Consider the following 20,386-nt stretch of genomic DNA (forward strand, 5'->3'; position numbering starts at 1 on the left):
TAGCTTATATATAGTACGGGCATGCCCTAGTCTTTAGAAATTCTGATCATCAAGCAAGGAAGTGGCACATACCATTTTAAAGTATTTGGTGTGACTCGGCCGGGGTTTGAACCACCGACCTCCCAGATTCACAATGGACTATTAAACCATTACGTCACTGAATCTGGGGTAATTGTGATGTTGTGATACTTTCCCTACCTCATTTACAAAGAACCACTTTTGACTCGTTTTTGGAAAATTGGACAAAAACCTTCACTGTGTTGAAATTCTTCAAGTTTTAATGAACATTCACCAAAAAACTGCATGAGGTTTTCAAACATTGCACCATCATAAAATAAATGGCGACCAATTTAGTTCTGTTTTTTCATGGAACATGTCCTTCAAGGGACTGATAACTCAGCTGTGTGAGCTTTATCCATCATTTCTCTTGGGAAATCATTTCCATTTTTCTGCTGAACTATGTGTCTGTAAATGGTGTTCCCAATTGCAGCTCTTCTTCGTGCACATCTGCTCAATTTTGCAAGATATCATGTGACCCATGACTGCTTGCAAACACCTAAAATGGTGCAGATTCTGTAAATTATTCTGGAACTTCGTCCTCCTTGGTGAATGGCTGTGGATGGCGCGAAGGGGATTTCTCTCATCCTAACTACTCTACTGACATTTAATTTTAAACTGCCCGGGGTCTTACCCGGCCAATCGGCCATCTTTAAACTATGTGGTTCTAAAAACCGAATTCCCATTGACCACCTGGTGCCTTCCAAAATTTGGGTCTCACTCCCACTGAATTTTCATACTGTGCCCTTGCACAATTTCGGGGCTGGGTCGTGTGGCTCCACTAGCAGGTCCAACTACCTGTGCACCTCCGCCCCTGAAGTCGCCACCCGAGCTTACCTGCTCCTGCGACTACCTAAACTGGGGAAAGTCCTTCCTGGCAGTTTACCCCCTGATGCCCACCTTGGCATTGGGCAACCCGGGTCCTTCCCTTGGATCCTCGGGCCCCACTGAACAACTCATAACTACCCTAACTGGCTCCCAGAGCCTACCTGCGGCCTCACTTGGCCGACAAACTACCAGTGGCGGAGTGCCCCAATAACCATACGCACCAATTAAGCCACACGCCTAGTCATTTCACTGACTCATGCACCCTCCAAAGCACTACATTGCCACTACCTGCACCACAGGTGTCAATATCCAAACAATTTACCTGAGCCCTCTACCTGACTTGACACTACCCCCCCCACCCCCCCCCCCCCCCGGGCTTTCGCAAATGGGTTCCACTCTTCCCTCATTCAATCCTTCGCACCATGCACTCCAAACCACTCATTCCACACAAAGCTTTCCACACTACTCATTCCACACCATTTATTTCACACACCTTTTATCTCACACACCAAATTCGCACACCTTTTGTGCTCACACACCTTTTTCCATACACTTCAACACAATTCCTTTGGTTCTCCATACACAATTCCTCAAACACACAGCATCATCTATCTAGCTGCTTTTCCCCTAAAACTCGTGCTTCCCCGTCATCCCATTAAACTAAGCACTCCCTTCGTCATTAACATCCACCTAATCTCTCGACGTCCCCAATACAGTACAATGATCTTTTCTACCCCCGCTAATTTCACCCCAATTCCACTTTTTTGAAATACCAACTTCTGTCCTGGAAGTCGTTGGTGTCCTTGTGTTTTATACTTCTCCCACCCCCCCCCCCCCTTCCCACGCCTCCTCCCCCCAAGCCCTCTCCCTCCCACACATCTCCCTGCTCTTAAATGTTGTGTGCTCTCAAGTATTTGTGTGCTTCCCCTTCTCTTGGCTTCCGCTCCCTCTTTTTATATATTTTGTTTGTCTGGTTGATTTGTTTGTGAAGCAAATGTCAGCTCTTTCACGAGCCTCGATTCAGTATACAAAAAAAAAGAAAAAAAGAATGACAATAGCATGGCATGTGTCCACAAATGATTTCTTCTTCGAGTTCATCGCCTTCACACATTTACGAGGAGAGATTAAATGAAGCCATATTTAAATCAACAGCAGATGAGCAAATTCAAACACAATATTCATCTGTTTAATCAGTTTTATTTGCAGAAACAAGACATTCATGCAAGAGCATTACACAAAGAGTATAGGATGAGCAAGCAAATCAGAAGAAGAATGATAAAAGGTTAATTGACGTGCATAATATGAAGAATTTGTCAAAAGACTGCCCCATTATTTCACTGATGAACCCAACAGAATAACATCTCCCAATTATTCAATAAATCATTCATATAATTATGTTAAGCATAGCATTTGCACAGAGACAACATTAGCAGAAATGCTGAATGATCACACATTTGTTTCATGATAACCGCCACTTTGTTTTGGAGACCCGCCGCCAATTTTATTTGCATACCCGCCGCCAATTGAATGCCCGTGGGGTGGTGGCTCCAGGTCCAGGTCCAATTCGATAGGGTAATGGTCCATGATACACAGGCCCTGTGGGAGTGTGAGCAAGAGGAATGCATTAGCAAGGTTACTGTCAACATGTCATCATAAACATTTCAAACCTCATCTTTTCCAAAGCAACCTGTTGACTTGTGAGATAACATCTATTGTTGAGAATTTTACACTCTTCTCTGAGTATTTCACATTACAAACAAACATTGATCATCTTATGTGTTTACGATGGACATTTATCTCCGGCTGAAATTTTGGTCCAGGTTCATTGAACCCTCAGTTACAATGGGGAAAAAGTGTAATCTTAAAACAGAGATTTCCATTAACTGGGATAACCAAAAAAATAGTTGTGTCCATGGAACACACACAACTGTATTAGTTGTAAACCTGATAATTCTAAATCAAGTAAAAATACAACATTTTCATCCTTTGAGGCCATGTAAAACCCGATTGGTGTACCTCTGCGGATTGTATGGAACGCCAGGTATAACCAAGTACAAAACTATGAACCGTCAATATCAAACTTCACGATGAATAATCGGTATTTTCTGAATCTCCCACCGGTGGTAGGTATACACTGCATCATACCTCCTCCTGACTGAGAGAGTAATTGATCAAAAAGTTGAAAGGTTTTGCTGATCCAGGTACAACAGCATTTTGTACTTCCGTTCCGAAAGCAACAAATCTGTAAGTTGAATAACACGTGAGTATTATGTCTCAGAAATGAAGGGGAAATGTGGGGGCAATAAACCCTTACACACAGAGGAGGGCAAAGAGGATGATGGGTATATATATATATTTTTTTGTATACTGAATCGAGGCTCGTGAAAGAGCTGACATTTACTTCACAAACAAATCAACCAGACAAACAAAATATATAAAAAGAGGGAGCGGAAGACAAGAGAATGGGAAGCACACAAACACTTGAGAGCACACAACATTTGAGAGCAGGGAGATGTGTGGGAGGGAGAGGGCTCAGGGGGAGGAGGCGTGGGAAGGGGTGGGGGGTGGGAGAAGTATAAAACACAAGGACACCAAGGACTTCCAGGACAGAAGTTGGTATTTCAAAAAGTGGAATTGGGGTGAAATTTTCGGGGATAGAAAAGATCAACGTTTTGGATGGGGGAAGATAAGAGATGGTGGTGAACAGCTGTTTTAAAGACCTGGAGGGTGGAGTGGGATTGAAGAGAGTGAGGGAGTTTGTTCCAGAGGCGGGAGAAAAGAGGAATGAAGGAGCGAAGGTGAGCAGAGAGTCTTGATTTTGGCAGTTTAACCATAAGAGGGTTGCAGGCAGATCTTGTGCGACCTGTAGGAATATTTGCGGGACAGAGCCCAGAGAGAGCTGGGGGGGCAAGGCCAGAGAGGAGTCGGTAGAAGACGGAAAGACCACCAACCTGCCTGCGGTGAGTGAGTGAAAGGCCCTTGGAGTTAGCTTCATCGCGGGATATTCCAATGATTCTGAATGCTTTGCTTTCAACAGCGTGAAGACGATCTAGGTGTGAGGCAGGAGCACCAGCCCAGAGGGGAGAGCAGTATTCCATTGAGCTGCAGATGAAAGCCTTGTACGTGGTGAGGAGCTCAGGTGTGCCAAGGAAGGACTTCGCACGACGGAGGATGCCCAGTCGGCGACTGGCTTTGGAGGCCAGATTTGAAATGTGGTTTCCCCAGGAAAGATCATGGCAGATAGTGAGACCCAAAAGTTTGAGTGACAGAACTTCTTGGAGAGGATTATTCAGAAAGTAGATGAGAGGGTTGTCCAGTCGGTCTTTTCGGAGAGACATTGTAAGAGTGTGAGATTTGTCAGGATTGAAAGACATGTTCCACTTGTTTGCCCAGTCTGTGATTTTGTCCAGGTCTGCAGAGAGTGAGGAGGCTGCAGACTGTCGATCTGAGGGATGAAGAATGGAGCGACAGAGAGTAGAGTCATCAGCAAAGAGATAGAGAGGATTTTCAAGAGAGTCGGGGAGATCATTGATGAAGACCAGAAAAAGCACAGGGCCCAGAACACTGCCTTGGGGAACTCCAGCCTGAACAGGAAGAGGAGATGAGAGAAACCCATTCAGCGCCACACGTTGTGGGAGTCAAAACGGGAGTCAAAACGGAGTCAAAACGAGATTTGCGATATACTAGGAAAAGCGACATGGTGTGTCCCAGAAATAACTGGTCACATGGGTCATGGGCACCATTTGGTATACATTGGCTGCTCATTCAATGAAAACAAGACAGCTCATCGTTATTTCTACATTTAAAAAAAAAGGAAAAACCTTGAGGGATGAAAGCGCACAAAACAACCAAACAAGGAAGGAATGACACCACAATACAACACCACAATGCTCTTATGGATGACCATATTTTGACATTTTGCTTTTGTTGTGGGATTGTGATGGAATACAGTTTCCCTTGTTTCCAATAAGTGATACTCATTTTGCCAACCTCAGAAGGATGACAGGCTGAGTCAACCCACCTGGTGTTATTGAATAGCATGACAGGGGTTTGAACTCAAGACCCTAAGATCTTCAGCCAGCCACCTCAACCGTAAAGCCAACACCAGGCTTGCGTATAACAGCTGAAGGTATGTCATTGTTGCAGGAAAAGGAACCAAAAGGAAATAGGTTGAGACCAAGGGATACAAAGGAAAGGGAGTCGGGGTAGGTCATGTTTAAAGAATCAGGACAGAGTGTGGACGGGAGAACTGCAATTTAGCGATTTTTGTGAATGTTGAAACTGAATATTCCCAAATAGTATCATCATAAAGTATTGTAGGTGCTCATACTATATAATGTCCCAATGCAATTGAGGAATAGCAAACAAACCGGTCATTTGCGTAGTTGATATCCGTTTCCACCATGGTGTCCATTTTGCCATCAATAAGCCATTGGAATTTGTCATAATTGTTCATGCTTTGCTTTTGCGTATCCAAATATTTTGCGATGGTGGAAAAGTCTCCAAGAAACATGACATTCTGTATGTAGAAGAAATAGAAAAAGGTCACATTATCTCTTTGAATCCTCCATCACCAGAATTATATATTTAATTTCCATCCTTCTTTCCAGTTTAAGGATTGAGGGATGTCTGATCGTAGTTGTGAAAATTTATTTGAATCCAAGAAACTCCTTTCATGACAGCATTAATGGCGTTTGCTTGTTGGATCCTTAAAATAAGGAATGCATCCAAACACACGTACGTATTCAAGCCGAGTCTTTACAACATGGGTATTAAACTTTATGGAGCATGTCTCAAAGTTTCGCCAAAGATTAAAGGAACAATATTTGATTATAACCTCTTGAATTTATAGTTGTGATAAAAATATTTCAAGAGTCCGAGAGTATGTAGAAAGGCTATTCAATTTGCAATAGGACAGCTGCCCAAGTGATAAAAGCGAGTTATATATTGTTCTTACCTTGTTGCACCAATGCTTTTCAACTGAATCAAACATATCAAAAAGTTCATCAACTTCTTTTTTCACGTTTGTAGTTGTCAAAACAGGGACAAGAATGCAATCACTGATACCTGAGAAAACCAAAATTTATTGTAGTTTCTAATTGAGAAACTCAATTCAGTAACAGACATGCACAAAAGGTAACACCAGGTGCATCTCCAATAGAAACAATATATTTTTTCTATTTTCCAACTAAACATTTGTAAGTGTATGTTGAAAATATAATATTCCTTGGTGTGTGCAGGGCTGTTCTGAGTCTCGCTCATAAAGCTTTTTGAATATAGCTCATATCAAAATGTATTCGCATGTTTATAAATACGTCAAAAACAGAATATTTCCATTTCCTCTCGGTATCCATCCTTCCCTGTCGTACACAACTTCTCCTGTACTCTGTCTCTGACTCTGACACAGGCAGGGCCGGCGCTACCATTAGGCCAACTAGGCAGCCACCTGGGGCGCAGACATCAGAGGGGCGCATTACTGAACTTGTAGCAATAGCTCGAAGACTTCCAAAGTCTATGCTGCCACAAGAAGTACTTCTCTTCCGACTACAACAAAAACTCCTGGATAATGTGCCCAATGTTTCCGTTGCTTTGAGGATCCTTCTCACACTTCCAGTATCAGTGGCACGTGGTGAACCTAGTTTCTCAAAGCTCAAAGTTATAAAAACTTACATACGCTCTACAATGTTGGAAAAGAGACTAGTTGGCTTGGCAACGATATCAATTGAACATGCCCAGGCATCAGCACTTGATCTGGTTGAATTTGTAACAAAATGTGCAAAGGAAAAGGCACGCAAAGTGAGATGTTGATGTGTCTGAAATTGAAACTTTTATGAGACATTTTTAACTCTGTTTGTCTGTTTTTTTGTTTGTTTCTCTGTCTGACTGTAAGCGAAATATTGTGGTGACATGACGGGTTGGTTACGCCAAGTATCCTTAAATGGTATATATACTTAAAGGTGTGTGAAGTAAAAGGTTTGAAAGTTGTGTTGCCAATGGCTGAGGTATGCATTATACCGAGTGCCCTTTAGTTCAAAATGATGTGTGCCAAAATATTTTATTTTGTATTTGCGAAAGATAATCAAAGATTGATTATTTAAAATTTTGATTTTGCATATCTAAAACTTATTGCTCAAACCAAAAACTGTTTTGTTTATCTGTAATTTCCATTGACACACTCATAAAGGGACCACTTTGTTTATTTTGCATTGCAAACCACATGAAGTGTCATATTTTTTTTAAGTGAAAGCCCATTTGCCCCAAAGCGTGGGGTAACAGGGCCACTGCCATATTAATGGATATTGCGCCTTTAATATTGGTGCTGTTGGCATCTTATGGTACTTATTCTTGCAATTTAAAATAAATTTAGCAGTTTCAAGTTTTCTGCTTTTTATTTTTTCTACAAAACATCTTTTTAATAATCGAAGTTGGCAAAAAAAATTTTAGGGGGGAGGGAGGGGATGCAAGTAGCTGGCCTTGCATAGGACGCAAAATAGTCTGGCGTCGGCCCTGCACCCAGGACCAGACGGCATCAGCTCACGTTTCCTGAATACGAGCTCTGCTTGTCTTGCACATCCGCTGTCTTCTGTTTTCACCCTTTAATTTACGCTCAGTCATCTCACATCTGCTTGAAAATCTGCCAACATCACTCCATTCAATAAAAAGGTGCAAAAACAGATCCCACTCAACTACAGACCAATCAGCTTACTTCCAATCATCAACAAGGTCATGGAATCCATCATCACAGTTGATGTTAAATCCTTCCTTTTGTCCAAAAACCGCACCTTGGATTACCAATTTGGTTTCAGTCCAGGTCACTCCACTTTGGACATGATGCTTCTATGTTCCCAGCAATTGATGGAGGTCCTCGATGTCAGACATGAGATCTTTGCCATCTCTTTGGATAAATATTGTGTTTTCAACAAAGCCTGGCATCCCACCTTGCTCTCCAAACTTTCTGCCTATGGCATCCGAGGCCAACCCCACATATGTCTTACTGACTACTTCTACTCTCGTAGTCAATGTGCATCCATTAATCTCCTCTTTTTGTCAAGGCTGGAGTACACCAATGCAGTGTTTTTTGCCCAGTCATATTCCTGATATTCAGAAATGATCTCGCTGACTCTCTGAAAAGTCCTCTTTAGCTATTTGCTGATGACTCCTCCCTCTGCCATGACATCCTCCATCCTTCAGACAGAGAGCCAGATGGGCTCTCTTCAGACCTTGAAAATAATCACAAGATTGACAAACACATGGAACATGTGTAACAATGCTGACAATCTCTATCATCTCTCAAACTCTCTCATGATCTCTTTCTGAAAGGACCATGTGGCAAACCCTCCTATCTACAAAACCTCTTGAGGAAGTGCAGTCATTCAAACTCCTGGGTTACACTATCAGAAATGATCTTTCTTGGAAAATTATATTTCAAAGTTGGTCTCCAAAGCCAGCCACCGAATGGACATCCTCCATCAGACAAAGTCTTTCCTGCCTCTATCTTAGCCTTCAGCGCTGCTGTTGGTGGTCCCTTCTCTACTGTTCCTTTTGGCCTGTTGTGGCCTGACCATATTAGTACTCGCTCTTCCACGAACCTCGACTATGTATACAAAAAAAAGAGTTCAGGTAATTCCCATTACTCATCTAGACTGCCTAAACCTGAAGTAAATGCAGAACTCCCTGATTGGAAGAATGATTGTTGTGTCATCTTTTTAGAACTCTGATGGTGCAAGATAAACCAAAAACAAGAATGTTTCTTTATTTTCTGACACACTGGCGAATGTCTCCACCCAACAGAATGATGATGTCTGTCAGGCATAACCTTATCAACTCCACCACAGAAGGTGGATAGAGGTTCCGATTTCACCCCTTTCTGTTTGCTTTTGTCCATTTGTGAATGGGATATCTCATAAAGTTGTGGACGGATTCAGACAAAATTGTCTTTCGATTCGATTTTGGTGAAGATCCGGATCCACATCTGGATCCGATCACTTCGCCATTGAGAGATAAGGGGAAAAACCGATATATAGCATGATATTTCATGAAGTTGTAGATGGATTATGACAAAACTACAGGGATGAGTTGGGAAGGCGACAAGAACAAGCCAATTCGATTTTGGCTCCGGTCCGAATCCGGATCTGGCCCATCAGTGGGATACAAAACGTAAACTGTTCAGCCTGGCAGAGGTTTGCGCTCCACCAAGTGTCGTTCTAGTTTTGTTCATCAATTCATCCTGACATGAGATGCAAAGGAGAGTTCAAAGTTGATACACGCATTCAACAAAACGTTCTCCTCCCCTAATATCCTTGGGTTGTAACGGAAAATAATTACTTTATATTTAATTTAATCCATATTTTTGGACACAAAATCTGGGCTGAGGGAAAGGGGAATATTGGCGACATCCATGAGGACACAAGTGCTCTCGACTTTTGTAGTATTCAGATCTTCATGAACTCTGATAGAGATGCTTTTTATGAAAAATATTGGTCAATATTTTATTTCTCCAAATGTATGCTTCCACCTCTGGAACCTTGTCTCAGGATGGAATATTTCAATTTGTCATTCGGCTTTTCGAAAATTACGACATTTTATCATGCTTCCACATACACATTTAAATACCTTTCCATGGAATTAAAAAAAAAACCCTTTTCCTGCCGTGGAGTGCGTAAGGCTACCGAAGCAGTTTCATTTGGAATGTTACAATCTTGGATTGGTCACCATTCTGATGCAGCATGCCCAACTAAGTGTGCAGGAATTTGGAACTTGTTCAGGTAAATAATGCTGGCAGATGAGAGGCCCAGTTTAACATCCATCTGAAGGACGGAACACACATTGATGAATCACCCTGTCTATGAAACCCCAGGATGACAGTTTATAGCTTGGTCAGCTTCGAACCCAGGCGAGATAGCTTAGAGGTGAGTGTGCGTATGTCTCAGCGATATTGTTAGGCCATTTTATACTCCAAGTACAAAACATCAATAGAATACAAAAGGAATCCTTTCTCCACAAAATAATAGTCAAAACCATCTGATCAAACACATCTCAGAACTATGGCTGGAATATGTGAATGATCCCACAGTCACTGGGTGAATATTTAGGAAGCAATCACCATCACTCTGACCAAATTCCAAATATTCCTGCCTATCCAGACAAGAGGCTCTCATTGGTCACCATTTATTGGGGGCTCTTGATGCACTCAGTCCACAAAGAACCAAAACCCTCCGGCAATAAGACATGTGTGATATTTCAGCGCTTTATATTCAAAGCTACGTCTGAGTATCGTCAGCTATGAAAATATATTTTGACAACCTGAAGCGCTCCTTAATTTCAAAATTATATTTGTTCAGAGTAGCAAATATTGTTTTGTACCAATAAAAGAGCATTATGTAAAGTAGAGCGAAAGTTTTTCATACTGACCGCTGTTCTGGGCCTGAAACCTGATGAAGAATCTCCTTTTATCAAAGTTTTCATAATGTTTCATTCGCCGAGCTTTTGTTGAAGCAATATATGTCATCTCTCCCAAGTCTGACCTGCAAACATAAAAACACCATTAGAGGCCATTGTTCCCCGCAGAGCAGGGGTTGGCCTTTTTCGGGCACCTTGGTCCCCTTTTTGAAGCAATGTTTTATGGCCGGATGCCCTTCCCGCCACCAGCCCTGTGAGTCGCCTCTTGCGACACACAGGGAATTACCAGTGAACTGGTACTCAATTTGCCGACCTCGGAAGGATGACAGGCTGAGTCAACCCCGCTGGTGTTAATTCAGCGATCGATCGCGATGCAAACCCAGGATCCGAGCATCCCAAGCCGACACCCTAACCGCTAAGCCAACACCAGGCTAACCTGCAAACATAGAAAACGAGTCATTAAACTTAGATTGACTCATGTACCTGATGTAATACAAACGTCCTGCTCACATTTCTTACATGAAGGGTTTTCAGCTTATTTAATGTTTGGGTTTATCCCATGACACCAGGATTGCAAAAGCAAAGACCCCTTTCAGGGACTGGTCCCTCTCAGGAAATTAATACTTCTTTCAGACATGAAAGTTCTTTGTTACTGACAAAAGCGCACAATTTCAAAGGATTATTTTTTCTACTTTGACTCAGACTCCTGGAGAAGTTGCACAACAAATCACACACACACACACACACACACACACACACACACACACACACACACACACACACACACACACACACACACACACACACACACACACTCATGCAGACAAATACACATGAAGCAACCACTTGTTCCATGATTTTCAGTCATCTCACTGTTCTTCATATCCGTTGAATTTTTCGTTGTGGTCACATGGTAACTGTTGGGCCGTACTTCCCTGGGTCATACTTCCAGCACTAACTAGATTATACTTAAATTGTTTCAATGTAGATTGTTTCACTCTTGGCCATTTATCTCATGGTGTTGTACCACTTCATAAATGTTCTTTGACTGAATGTTTTTCTTTATCTCCTGAAAATTGCCCCTTGAATCTCGTGAACCATTTTACTCATGTGCATTTGTCTGGTGTTCTGCTGAAGAATATGTGCTCAGGGATGTTATCAAATTGGTTCCTTCGTCTGAAGACTTGTAACCTCTCGGCTGTCTTCTTCCTCTTCTTTAAAATTGGGATGGTTTTTTATCTTTTTGCTGAATGAAATCCTTCACTTCATCGATAAGTTTTTTTTCATTATACTTTGCATCATTTCCAGTGTTTCCTCATCTTTATTTAGGACGGGATTCCAGACTCGTGAACAATATTCCAACTTGTGCGTCACAATGACTTCTAAAGCAGGATAAATGTTCTTTTGTCCACATATTTCAATTATCTCTTTTTTCTTTTTCTTTTTTGTATACAAGATTGAGGCAAGTGTAAGAGCTGACATTAATCACAAAAAAACCGGACACATAAAACATATAATAAAGGGAGCGGGAGACACGATGGGGAGAGAAGGGGAAGGACACAAACACAACATTTGAAAACAGGGACGTTGGGAGATCTGTGGGAGGGAGAGGGCTTGGTGGGAGGAGGCACGAGAATGGGGGGGGAGGGGTGGGAGAGGTATAAGACACAAGGACACTGCTAGGACTTCAGGAAAGAAGTTGGTATTTCACTGGCTCTGGGGCTCTGGCTGGCTGGCTCTGGGATGGCTCTGGGGTGAATTACGAAACGAAACTGGCTCTGAGGTGAATTAACGGGCGTAAAAAAAGATCAAAGATTTGGAGGGGTTAAGATAAGAGATGGTGGTGAACAGCTGTTTTGAAGACCTGGAAGGAGGAGTGGGATTGAAGAGAGTGGGGGAGGCAGGAGAAAGAGTCCAGAGGCAGGAGAAAAGAGGAATGAAAGAGTGAAGGTGAGCAGAGAGTCTTGATTTTGGCAGTTTAACCATAAGAGGGTTGCTGACAGATGTTGTGCGACCTTCAGGAATATTTGGTGGACAGAGCACAGACAGAGATGGGGGAGCTAGGCTTGAGAGGAGTCGGTAAAAGACAGAAAGACCACCAACCTGCCTGCGATGAGTGAGTGAAAGACCCTCGGAGTTCGCTTCATCGCGGGAGATACCAATGATCCTGAAAGCTTTGGTTTTCCACAGCGTGAAGCCGAGCTCGGTGTGCGGCAGGAGCACCAGCCCAGAGGAGAGAGCAGTATTCCATTGAGCTGCGGATGAAAGCCTTGTAAGTGGTGAGGAGCTCAGGTGTGCCAAGGCGGGACTTCACACGATGGAGGATGCCCAGTCGGGGACTGGCTTTGGAGGCAATCTTGGAAATGTGGTTTTCCCAGGAAATGTCATGGCAGATAGTGAGACCCAAAAGCATGAGCAACAGAACTTCTCGGAGAGGATTGTTGAGAAAGTAGATGGGAGGGTTGTCCAGTCAGTCTTTTCGGAGAGACATAGTGAGTGTGTGAAAAATGTCAGGATTGAAAGACATGTTCCACTTGTTTCATCAGTCTGTGATGTTGTCCAGGTCTGCAGAGAGTGAGGAGGCTGCAGACTGCTGATCTGAGGGATGAGGTATGGAGTGGCAGAGAGTGGAGTCAACAGCAAAGAGATAGAGAGGATTTTTCAGGAAGTTGGAGAGATCATTGATGAAGACCAGAAAAAACACAGGGCCCAGAACACTGCCTTGTGGAACTCCAGCCTGAACAGGTGAACAGGAAGGGGGGGAGGGGGAGAGGGGGATGAGAGAAATACATTCAGGGCCACAATTTGAAGGAGAAAGGGTTGAATGAGTATGGTGAAAACTAGAATTGGAAAGGTGAGTTTCAGCTGGAGATGGAAGGAAGAGGTGGAAGAAAAGGAGATAAAGGGGGTGGGGCGAGACAACAGCCCTCAGGCAGGGCCTGCGAAGAGAGAAGGAAATAAGAATTTTTATTTTATTTTATTTTTTTCGTATTTAAAACGTTGGACAAAGGGGAGATGTTCGGGGAAGTTCGGGGGAGAAGGGAGAATCAAAGAAACAAGCAAATACAGCGAAGCAAAGAACTTAAATTCACAAAAACACCGACGGCGGGTGGAGGGGGGAGGGAAGCCGAGAGAGACCAGGCCGTGCAATGCGGTGCAAACATAAAACGATTAATTACACACAAGTTGGCATGAATTACAAACCAACACTAACTAGAAACACACAGTAACACATACACAATAAAATAACCAATGGAAATTTGACGAAGACACGAATGGGAAAATACTTAAACTTTGATGACGTGGAGAGATCGGAAAACGCTTCCTCGCCATGGGAACCAGAAGCGGAGGTCCCATCTCTTATTGACCCAATGTATAGAGTTACCTGTTGTTGCAGCTCTACCTATGTGCCCACTTATTTCAGTGATGGGTCTTATGTTACTCTGACGTCTCTTTCTTGCAAAGTTTATATTATGGCAAAGGTATGATTAAAAAAAAGACATGAAGAGATCGTTATCTTCCTTGTGTTCAACATTGGCATCCCTCGGTATCGTTTCCTTGAGTTTGCCTGCAACAGAGCTGAAGTTTTACAGGTTGATAATTGTCTTGTTCATTCCTCTTTCCTTTTTTTGAGCAACACTTCATCAGCTTTACTCCAGGCTGATGGAACTCTGCCTTTGAGAAGGGATTTCTGATAAATTAAACAGATGTATGTACCGACTTCATTCAGAGCCTTGGAATGGATCTTATCTTGTCCTTGGAACCTGTCTTGTTTCAATCATTTCAGTTGTTTTGTAACTTCCTCCTCAGTTGCGTAAATGCTCTCTGCAATATCTGTGACATGTACCTGATCTGGTTCTAGAATTACTTGTCGATATTCAATGGTGTACACTTGACAAAAAATAGTGTTCACACTTCATTGAATAATTCAGCTTGGTCCTTGTTTGGTTCTTCACGTAAGTCTAAATATTGTAATGTCGGTTGGGTAGGCATATCTAGATCTAGGTAGATCTGTGTAGGTATTATGCTACGTCTGTCGTTATAGCTAGAACCACCTAGATGTTCAATAAGTAGTTCTGTGTTTAGCCCGGTTTGTAGGATCAAGTGTATACCTGTGATCATACAAGGATGTTCGTGTGTTTAATAGTTGTAGGGACTAAGATAAGACCCCTGTGTGTCAGACCTGGTGATCATTCCTTTGTCCCTTATGGCAACGCACTCTTATAGACATCAGATAGGCCCTTAGTGCACACCTTCATTAAATCACCCCCCTTACAAGAACTGACTGGAAAGACAAGCAGGCAGCGGCCGCGCAGTGGTACACCATGGCTTTCACGCATTGACCAGGCAGGCTGGGATCCACGCCCGGGAGAACTCTTGATTGGACAGGCGGACAGGCGAGCAGCAAACACCACACCGATTGGCAGAGTAGGGCAGAGAGCTTCCTCGTGATTGGAGAGAAAAAGAAGGACTTGTGGTTGGCCATCGACCAACGGCATGGAGCAGGGCACCAAGAGCTCGGCCAATGGGAAGGGACGGAGGAGATCAGAAGATTTGGGAAGGTTAGAAGCGCCGCACTGGTTGGAGGGGAAGGAGCTGACGTCGGAAGACCGGAGCGTAAAACTGCTCGCTCGCCAGCATTTTCCTCTCTCTCTTCTTCCCTTGGCCTTCTCGTTCCTGGTTCCTTCCTGCCCAGAGTTGTTCCTTTTGCCTCTTGCTTTCCCTTGACTATCCCTTCGTGTTGGACCTGTTCCAATGTGTGGACATTCGTAGGATGGTGGAGAGACCACCGCTGACGCTCATCCTCCCCTGTGCCGTGCTCCTGGTGCCTGTGTGCTGTGCTGTGTAGCGCCAGACGGACCATGCAGAGTGGGGTGTTCGCGCCAACGCCCAAGCGGTTCGCGCCAATGACCGAGCCATTTCGCGCCAACCGGAGCCATGCCCAGACTGCACACTTGGGTCCCGAACACCGGAGCCTGGACGATTCCTGACGGACGCTATATCTACACACAGCTAAGGCGCATCACACACAAGCACAACAAAACGTTAATTTTATTAATTAATTCCTGTGTTGTGTATTTGAAGTGAGTTGTGGGGATGTCCCTATTTAGGACATTTATTTTCTGGCATGTTTCCCTGTCCTGATATTTATTTTGAATAAACCCTTTTATTATTTTCCCTTTCATTCCAAATCCCGTGTTTGTGTGAGATTAATTTGCAGGATTGAAGACTGCTCGGATCGTGTCAGGTAAATCCCCACTTCTTATTCTTCCCCTTCTTCCTCCCGTAGTTGCATAGTCAAATCCGCCATTGACCCGGACGCCTCGTTAAGCCTGATTAGCCATCCGTGGCGTCCTCTCGGTGTTAAATGAGCGAGCCACAGGACAATATTATTGGGGTTTTCCTTTATGTCTGCTGCAATCCCTCTCTCAAATAATTTTCATGAAGACCTCATTTCTGCCATAGTTTTGTCCTTGCTTGTTTACAGCTTTCCCAGTTTCGTGCTGACTTGATATTTTGGTGCTTGTTCCAAACTTTGTGTTTTCCTCCAATTCCTTTATGCTGGGATTTGGGTAAACGTCTCTCTAATGTCTGGCTGCCTCTGTCTTTGAACAGGTTCCAGGCGTCCTCAGTCCTCATATTTGAGTTCTTCCTCCTAATTAACATTGCTGATGTATTTTATCATAGTCTCAAGACCGACCTTGCAGTAATGCATGTGATAACACCAGACTTGACTTCAAACAAACACAGCCACTGAGCTTGAGGCACATGACGAACTTCCCAGCAGCATTGTGTTTACTTGCGACGCCATCTTTGTGTTTCTTTCTCTTCACACCCGGATAAGATTGAGATTTCCTCCTTCCCATGGATGCCAATATATGGTGCTTTTCATTGATCTATTCTTCAAATGTTGAGCATTAAGCAAGGAAGTCGTACTCACCATTTATAAAATCATTGCTATGACTCGCTGAAGTGCAGAATCACACCGCTGACCTCCCATACTCACACCAGATGCGCTCACCATACTTACTGGGGTCTGCTTTAGTATTTTAAAATGATTGGTATTTTATAAATTTGTGTAAGCTGATGGTTGTAACAGGAAACAAAAATTGAAATCAAAGCCATATTGTGCAAGAAAAATGTACACATTCCAATTGAGATTTAAATTTGATACTTTTGATACTGATAATAAGACACGATCGAGGAAAGACACGATTGTTCTCCCTCTTTAATGCCTTCATCCTCCCTTACCTGAACTATTGTAACCTTGTCTGTGCACGTTCTAGTTACAATCAGCTACACTCACTCTCAGTTATTTAAAAGAGTGCTGCAAGGATCTGCACCCTCTCTCATCCACGTGACCACACTGCACCTTTTCTTTCTTTTTACCAAACTTAACACATTGACACTTTTTGACATTTAATAAATTACATACAGGGATATTTATGTTCAAGCATATCAACAAACTTCTCCACAAGTCTTTTCATGATATTTTACAGCAGCTCATGATATCCACACTCATTTCACGAGATCACAAGATGACTTATTTCTCCCTTTTTCTCGCACATCATACTCTATTGATACACGACGTTATTTTCGGCCACGTCTTGGGAATAGAACTGTTGGAGCAGTGAAGGCAAAGTCGTCTGTGTGCCGGTTTAAGTCTTCATATAAACAAAATTTGATCTCGTGTTGTTGAAAGTTTCCTTTCCACATGTTCATTTGTTGTTCACTCTTGTAAATCTCTGCGTTATTGCTATTTCATTATTTTTATCTGTTTATTCTAGTTATTGTTATTTCCTGTATTCTTGAATGTTTTTTCCTTCATTTTTTACCTTTCGGTATATTTAAACGAATTTATCGTTTGTCATTTATATTGTGAGTGCATAAGCATATCAACACAAGCCTTGGCTTCTGATGATGCCTCCATATTGCTTCTCTTCATGTTGTCTTGCTTGTATCCTTCTGAGGTCATCAAGTTCCGGATGTATTGCTTTCGTATATTTTTGTTTGACTCGTTATATTGGCAACTATGGAAATAAATGTTTCTTTGAATTGAATTATTGAGATGGTGGGAATGGAGTTGTGAGTCAAAAATCCTAGTTTTTGCAGATGTAATGTGCAGAAAGCCACTAAATAAGGTTTTTTGATCCACGATTCATGTCCAATTCTCAAATAATCTTGGTGCACCAAACGTCACCTCTCGATGTTTATAGCAGTGAATACAATTAATGTCACATCCTTGTATTTAATGATCAGGATGATGAGATGACGTACCGATAGATGATCAAACACACAGACTTCTGGGATTTCCTCGAGCCGATTCTCTCGTGCCGATATCCTGTCGATCCTGGGAAGATGTCACACTTGATGTAAGCGAAGGTCTTTCCACTGTATTTCCTGTGGGAGATGCCTCAATTAATAACTAACAGTAAAACCTGAGTCTTTGTAAGTTTGATTTCAATGCCTTGTAAATGTTCTTTCAAAGATTCCAGGCATTTTCATGAATACTCCTTTCAAAGGACCAGGTAAAGGTAAATGTAATCAAAAAGGTACTAATCACGTGAAGATATGCAATGAAAAACAGGCAATCTGCAAAGTAATTGTAAAATGTGATGAAATAAAGATCCGATCATGAAGCATGCTCTACACCGAGCGTCGGTACTGCCTACGCAATTTCTATGGCTCGAGTTACAATCCTGGACAGGTGGCTACTCCGACATAAGAAGTCAGGAGAGAAATTTGTAATTTGACCAAAGTGCTGGAGATCGCTCGTCAACCCTTCGCTGACACTGTGGGATCATTAATGTCCAAAAACTAATGCCAGCAGATGAGATGTCCAGTTCAACGTCCACCCAAGGCATTGCACACACACACACTGCATGTGAAACACCGAGATGACAGTTTATAGCTGTGCTGAGATTCAAACCGAGACGAGACATATTCGAGGTGAGTGTGTGTCGCTCTGGGTCTGGGCCATCCTGCCAGCCCATGACATAATGGAGTAAGTAAATAAAATAGATTAATAAATTTAAACTGAATTATCCATTAGTTTAACATGATGAAACATAACAAGATATTTAGTCTCCAGATCTGTCTCAAAACATGCTGTAGAAACCAAAGCTTTCATAATCATTGGAATCTCCGGCAATGAAGCTGACTCTCAAGGGCCTTTCACTCACTCACCGCAGGCAGGTTGGTGGTCTCGCTGTCTTCTATCGACTCCTTTCTGGACTAGCTCCCCCAGCTCTGTCTGTGCTCTGTCTGCCAAATATTCCTTCAGGTCGTACAACATCTGCCAGCAACCCTCTTCTGGTAAAACTGCCAAAATCAAGACTTTCTGCCCACCTTCACGTTTTCATTCTTCTTTTCTTCCGCCTCTGGAACAAACTCCCTCACTCTCTTCAATCCCACTCCCCCCTCTAGGTCTTCAAAACAGCTGTTCACCACCATCTCTTATCTTCCCCCATCCAAAACCTTGATCTTTTCTTCCCCCGTTAATTCACCCCAGATCCACTTTTTTGAATTACCGACTTCTTTGCTGGAAGTCCTGGCAGTGTCCATTTGTTTTATACCTCTCCCACCCACTCCTACCCCCCTTCCTGTGCCTCTCCCCCCAAGCCCTCTCCCTCCCACAGATCTCCTCATGTCCCTGTTCTCTGCTGTTGTACTTGTGTGCTTCCCTCTCTCTCTCCCCATCTTGTCTTCCGTTCCCTTTATTATATGTTTTCTGTGTCCACTTATGTTTTTTTGTGATTAATGTTACCTCTTGCACAAGCCTTGATCTCATATCCAGAAAAAATAAAATTTATTTTTTCCCCTCTTGTTCATCTACACGTGCAAAGTTCACACAAGTTCTTGTTCATGCTCATATAGCCACTTATAGGGTCAGCAAAAACATCGATTTTGTAAAATCAGTTTTTGGTGAAGTTTCCAAACCTGTTCAGGTTGTCGACAAACATTTGTTCTTTGTTTATTTTTTCATGCTTTCGAGATTTCTTTCCAGATCCGCCAACCCTCGCTGGAGCAGGGAAAATGGCCTCAAAATGCCTGTTGTGTTGTTGTTGAGATTTCTTTCCAGATCCGCCAACCCTCGCTCCAGCAGGGAAAATGGCCTCAAAATGCCTGTTGTGTTGTTGTTGAGATTTCTTTATAATCAGGAGGCTGATGTCACAGCGTGAAACCATCTGAAGAGAACAAACAATAATATACTGATGATGGGGTGCATTTGAAAAGACAAAGTAAGCACAAGGATTGATGCAGGTCCATATTTAGACTCAATTAACCTTAATTCATTCAAAACAATGGATAAAGTAAATTTCACAATAGTAGTGTAGAATGGTCGGTTCTGGGACAGGCCACATCCCCGTATCCCCCCTTGCCCCCAAAACAGGAGGTGATTCACCACAAACCGCAAGTGGTCGAATTATTTAATTAATTAAATTATTAAATAATTAATTTCACCTTTTCGCATTTTCACGATTTCCCCAAAATGTCCCAAAATTTCACATTTTCAAATTTCTATATATGACGCAAGTGGGGTAAAGGGTGCACCTAACTAACATGTGACGCAAAGGGCAGGCTTCCACATCCCTCTTGTTTCCCAAAATAGTAGATTTTGAAAATAACATGTAATGTTTCGAAAAAAAATCAATTTTTTTGTTGGTATATATAAAATGAATGAACAACAAGACAGAATATTTCAATATACACTTAAACGCAATTAAGCGTTTGGTTGAGAAACTTCTAATATGTATAAACAATTATAATGCAAATAGAGATAACGCACAGGATGAATGATTAAACGTTAATTCTTTTTAAACATATATAAAATGAGTGATTTTTTACCCGTTTGGGAAAGTAAGAGAAAATTTAACAATCATGAGAATATCCCAAATTCATTAAGATGTCTAATTCGTTGGTTTAAGCAGCTGTGGGAAAACCTGTTTGCTTTTAAAGATGCTCCTTACCCCAAACTTTTTAGACTATGAAAATTTAATAATTTTCACAAAGTCAAGTTTTCAACCAGAGTATCAACTACTATCACAAGGTTTTAATGCAGGGCTTAAAAAAGAAGATATAATCGGGTATTTAAACTTCA

The 20,386-nt window shown here is 42.4% G+C and overlaps 1 protein-coding gene across 1 annotated transcript; it reads right to left on the reverse strand.

The window, feature by feature from the left end:
- Window positions 1-380: 380 nt before the first annotated feature.
- LOC144890822 (deoxyribonuclease-1-like) lies at window positions 381-19,916 on the reverse strand. The gene is made up of 9 exons (XM_078772668.1): window positions 19,845-19,916; window positions 19,225-19,472; window positions 17,563-17,685; window positions 10,297-10,409; window positions 5,843-5,952; window positions 5,256-5,404; window positions 3,031-3,127; window positions 2,399-2,481; window positions 381-507 (listed from the first exon to the last, which is right to left on the reverse strand). The coding sequence occupies exons 1-9, from the start codon at window positions 19,914-19,916 to the stop codon at window positions 381-383; spliced, it is 1,122 nt and encodes a 373-aa protein (XP_078628794.1).
- Between the last annotated feature and the right edge of the window lie 470 nt (window positions 19,917-20,386).

Source organism: Myxine glutinosa, chromosome 2, assembly GCF_964187855.1.
Source record: "Myxine glutinosa chromosome 2, kmMyxGlut1.1, whole genome shotgun sequence".
Classification (NCBI taxonomy): Eukaryota; Metazoa; Chordata; class Myxini; order Myxiniformes; family Myxinidae; genus Myxine; species Myxine glutinosa.

Excerpts from the sequence above, each read along its gene's own strand:
- LOC144890822 (XM_078772668.1), bottom strand. The coding sequence starts at position 19,916 with ATGTTATTTTCAAAATCTACTATTTTGGGAAACAAGAGGGATGTGGAA. Across the intron at positions 10,410-17,562 it reads GTGTGTTTGATCATCTATCG|GTCAGACTTGGGAGAGATGA; the intron begins GTACGTCATCTC and ends TTATGTTTGCAG. Across the intron at positions 508-2,398 it reads GGGCATTCAATTGGCGGCGG|ATGTGCACGAAGAAGAGCTG; the intron begins GTATGCAAATAA and ends AAAATTGAGCAG.